The following is a 4,187-nucleotide window of genomic DNA, read 5'->3' on the forward strand; positions in this document are numbered from 1 at the left end:
CCAGCCATCAACAAGCCGATTATCTGGTCGAATATCAAGATGGTTCCTTTTACTACAAGAATACAACTTCGAAATCGTCCACAAACCTGGCAAAAATCACTAGCAAGCAGATTATTACAATTATCAACATGTCTAAGTGCACATACAAAAGGGTCTGGGAGAATGCTCTAATCCTGAATATTACTGTCCGCATGGTTTCTCACCACACCTCTTCAACATTTCTCCTACCACTGTTAACTTAACGTCGACACGGGGGACAATTTCAGATTCCAATCACTTCAATCTCCTTGTATTGTCCACAGCCAGTGTCAGACATAGTGCAGCCTTCTCTTTGCTTAATCTTTGTTAAATTATAATTGGAGAAAATGTGATCTAAGCCAGAATTTCTTTCTTGCTTTCTTACTTTATTCTGATTCATGTTGTGTTCCCATTGTACTTCTAAATTCACAAAAGACCTGCTCGTTCTTGCGCCTCTATTTGACGTCGATGCTGGCGACCAAGATACTTTTCCAGCCCAACCTCAAAGAATCGGTTTCTTCAAGGACCTGCCCTACTTTCCTATCGATCCAGAGGAAGATACAATATTTCTCCTACACTCCATCACAAATTGCATGGCGAGTAACTTCGGACATTGACACCGGCCCCTCCAAGGAGGGACATTCCTTATTCATTCATAATAGTAATGCCCATAACTAGTTTCAGCAACTAGACTAGACAGGCAGAGCGATACCCCCTGCAGCGCAGAGATCAGCTCCGGTGTTGCGATCGTAGAGACTGCAGCCCTCTTTCATGTCCTCGCAGCTGCGGCGTGCATTCCTGCAAGACTGCAGGGTGGTGCCCTGAAAAGTTACAGACTTGGTACAAATGGACACTCTGGGCAGGCAAACGAGGGCGCAAACCCCCATGGGGTCTTCAGTAGGCAGGCAGGTGCTGTTTGCGGATGGATTCTCCAAGTAGATGCAACCGGATTTCCCGAAGCAGCAACCACAGTTATCTTTGGAGACCTCGGCATTGCAGACCTCCACAATCGAATCAAGCTTACACTTCCTTCCTGCCATGAGCTCTATCGGAGAGGGCTGAGCTTCCTGAACATAATGAACAAGGCGGTTACCTTGATCTGTGCCCTGCTGCTCCAGCCGCGGGATGGGGTCACCGTTAACGATGTTGTAGTAACCGCATCCAGGTTGTCGGGGTGGGAGTTTTCCCTTGAGCACCTTGATGCCTGATGTTGGGAATCCTGATGAAGGCAATGGGCATACGGCCAACTTCGGACCTTGGCACTCCCGGGTACAAGCCCTTGAATCACCGCCAATGCAAGTGACTTGTCCTGAACCAGGTTGCAGATAGACACAACCTTTCTTCAGACTACAGCAGTTGCTGCAATCGGTATAGGTGAGGTCACCATTGCAAACCTCGACGACACCACCTTGAGCAGCTGCAAGAACAGGAGTCCGAGTTAGAATCGAACATACAAGTGGAGATCTCTCTCACAGGATAACGAGGCCAACAGAAGAAGAACGAGCACGGGGAGATTGCCGCTTCCAGCCATACTTCTCTATTGCAGATCTGATGGGCTTTTGAAGTCCAGCATTGGTGCTTTAGAAATGTTCAAAACGTGTGTCCTTGACACAATGGATATCTTAATGCAGTAAGATAAGCCCTCTCACCACGGATGTGACGGGCGAGCTGAATGTCCTTTGGCAATGCCAAAGGACATCTAATGCCAAATTGGCATTAGATAGTGGCTTGCTTTGCGAAGATTCACCGGTAAAATGCGGGAACAATGCCCAGTCTCAGCACAAAAACAAATATCAGCTCCAGTGTTGCAAACAATTTATGATGAATGAAAACATTCAAAGTTGTTTTAACTTTGTTTTCATGAGATTTCTATAATGCCAGGAACTTAACCACGTCCATCCCTGGGAACAGATTTGCAGTTTCAATCTCAGTGTGAAAGCATCTTTATCCCCCACAAACCACTTAAAATATTCAAAGTTCTTTGTAACTTTGCTTTTATAATTGAGACACCGAGCCATGGGTTCTCTGCGTAGCCTTACCGCAGATGAAGTTGCTTGTGCTCTCGGCCTGCATTCTTGTTCTCTTCTCGTGCCATGGACACGCACTGATTTCTGTGCAGCAAGGCGATCTGTCGGAGGTGGACAGCTCCACGGCGATCCTGAGAATGAGCGGCGACTCCCTCCACAAACAGGTATGGTGGCAGTTCCTCCCCCTCCAGGACAGGCGTCCCGAGGCCTTTCTCCGGTACATGGTTGGCGCTGTACACAACCAGTCACGCTGCGATTTTGGGCACGAAGACCAAAATCTGACGGATCGGGCTAAATCGGAGATCAGGCAGAAGAAGGGTCTGTTAGGCACGAGGGGAGCAGCCATTGCAGAGTACCAGTCCGTCGACCACATCAAGAGCCTGGGAACGATGCGTGTCACAGTATGGATCCTGGCTTACTTGTGTGTTGGCGACAACAACAAAGATGACAGTAAGGCTTGCGACAGTGTGGCTCCAGTCATACTCACTACGATCGGGGAGAAGCCAGCGTTTAGAACAGTCTGGGAGATGTCCGAGTCCATAAGAACCTCTAAAGAGAATGGAGAAGATAAGTTTAGCCAGACAGTTAGCAACTCTTTAACAGCAAGAATTCTCGAGCTCTCCAGCAACAGCCGCCAAGTCAAGCTGCTCAATAGCTCGGATGTGAAAATCAAAAGCTTTCAAGATGGCACACTTACCTCCTGCTCAAACAAGACGAGGACTGACAGTAAAACCAGCGCTAGACGTAATATGATGGATGAAGATTTCCCATATATGATGGACAGAGATATGAGCAGGTCCCGAGCGGATAAAGATAAGACGGAAACTATCACAAGGGCCGGAGACCCATATACGATGGGAGATAAAGATCTAGATACGATGGACAGTGATATGCGCAGGTCCCGAAAGCAAGCAAGAATTGCAAATGCCTGGAGCGTGCAGGCCGAGACAATACTGGGCATAAAAGCTGTCGTGAAGAAAGCTTCTGACGCGGGTTACTATGCAGTGGAGAGATGCTATCGAATGGACGACAAATTCAACAGCAGCAAGCAATACTGCCGGGTTTTGGGAATGAAGCAGCCACTAAATTTTCTAGGAGAGGAAGTCAATATCAGCGAATGCGAGCAACAAGTACACACACCTGTTTTAGCGTCTGGCTCGACGGGAAGCTTTGTTGCATGCTCAAACTCTAGCGCCGATGGCGAAGGCTACCTGTGTGTCCAAGGCAATGGGAACCGAAAAGACGTGCTATCGCTGTTCCACCGATTTATCCACCTCCGGCATCCTGGAGGAACGACACAAACTTTTCAGAAATAAACTATGTCCAAGGCCTTACCGACTGTGTGGTGCCAGCAGCGAGAGATATGTGCCTGGCAGGCACCGATTTCATCCCATCTTTCAATGATACCATAGATTCCGAGGTCGGTATCCTTGAAGCATACCTCTTCCAGCTCAAGAACCTGTACATCCAAGCTCACAGCTCGGCTCTCAACCTGGAACAAGGAGCCGCCACGGATTTCTGGGTGGCAGCCATCGCTCTTCCCAGCACTTTCATCGCCGTGGTGGCTACTACAAAGCCACTCACAAATTCACAGCTAAGTCGCCTTCGTTCAAAAAACTTGAGAAGGAAAACCCGCTACCTCAAGACCGCTGCTGTTGATCGCCAACTTGCTGCTGGCCATCGTCTCCTACTCGGCTGTCATCGCCATGATGGGCACAGAAATGCAGAGGCAGGCGAAGTTCGTGACCTGGGGACTCCACGCCGACCAAGTCCAGATCACGCAGCGTGGTCTCCAGGTGCTCGCGGTTATTCAGGGAGAATCCACCTACAAGTCCAAATCCCTCCTCCTGGCGTGGATTTCCATCGCAGCGCTGCTGCCAATCGTGGCATTGATCACCGTCCGCCGCTGCATGCAGGTGTTCGAGATCCAGGAGCTGCTGCCTAGGAATTTCAAATTCAAGAGCTTACACCAAAGAATTAAGTTGAGAAAGAATTTGGGAATCCGTGAATGGCTAAAACTCTATTATTTGTGTAGTTAATGAGTAATTAAAACTAAGTAGAACCAAATAGGAGCTGGTATAATAAGTGGGAACCTTAGCAAGGGAACTTAACTAAAACCAAGGCAGTGGTGGTCAGATAGAC

The 4,187-nt window shown here is 48.4% G+C and overlaps 1 protein-coding gene across 3 annotated transcripts; it reads right to left on the reverse strand.

Moving 5' to 3' along the window:
* Positions 1-614: 614 nt before the first annotated feature.
* Positions 615-1,620, reverse strand: LOC9655503. Of its 3 annotated transcripts, none has more exons than XM_024668568.1 (3): positions 1,492-1,620; positions 1,112-1,435; positions 615-1,051 (listed from the first exon to the last, which is right to left on the reverse strand). In XM_024668568.1, exons 1-3 carry the CDS (start codon positions 1,547-1,549, stop codon positions 711-713), a joined length of 723 nt encoding a protein of 240 aa, XP_024524336.1. In that variant the 5' UTR covers positions 1,550-1,620; the 3' UTR covers positions 615-710. The 3 variants fall into 3 exon arrangements, with proteins under 3 accessions (XP_024524336.1, XP_002963913.1, XP_024524334.1); XM_002963867.2 differs by having other exon boundaries at positions 615-1,063; XM_024668566.1 differs by having other exon boundaries at positions 615-1,435.
* Between the last annotated feature and the right edge of the window lie 2,567 nt (positions 1,621-4,187).

Source organism: Selaginella moellendorffii, unplaced genomic scaffold (assembly GCF_000143415.4).
Source record: "Selaginella moellendorffii unplaced genomic scaffold, v1.0 SELMOscaffold_3, whole genome shotgun sequence".
In the NCBI taxonomy this organism is placed as follows: Eukaryota; Viridiplantae; Streptophyta; class Lycopodiopsida; order Selaginellales; family Selaginellaceae; genus Selaginella; species Selaginella moellendorffii.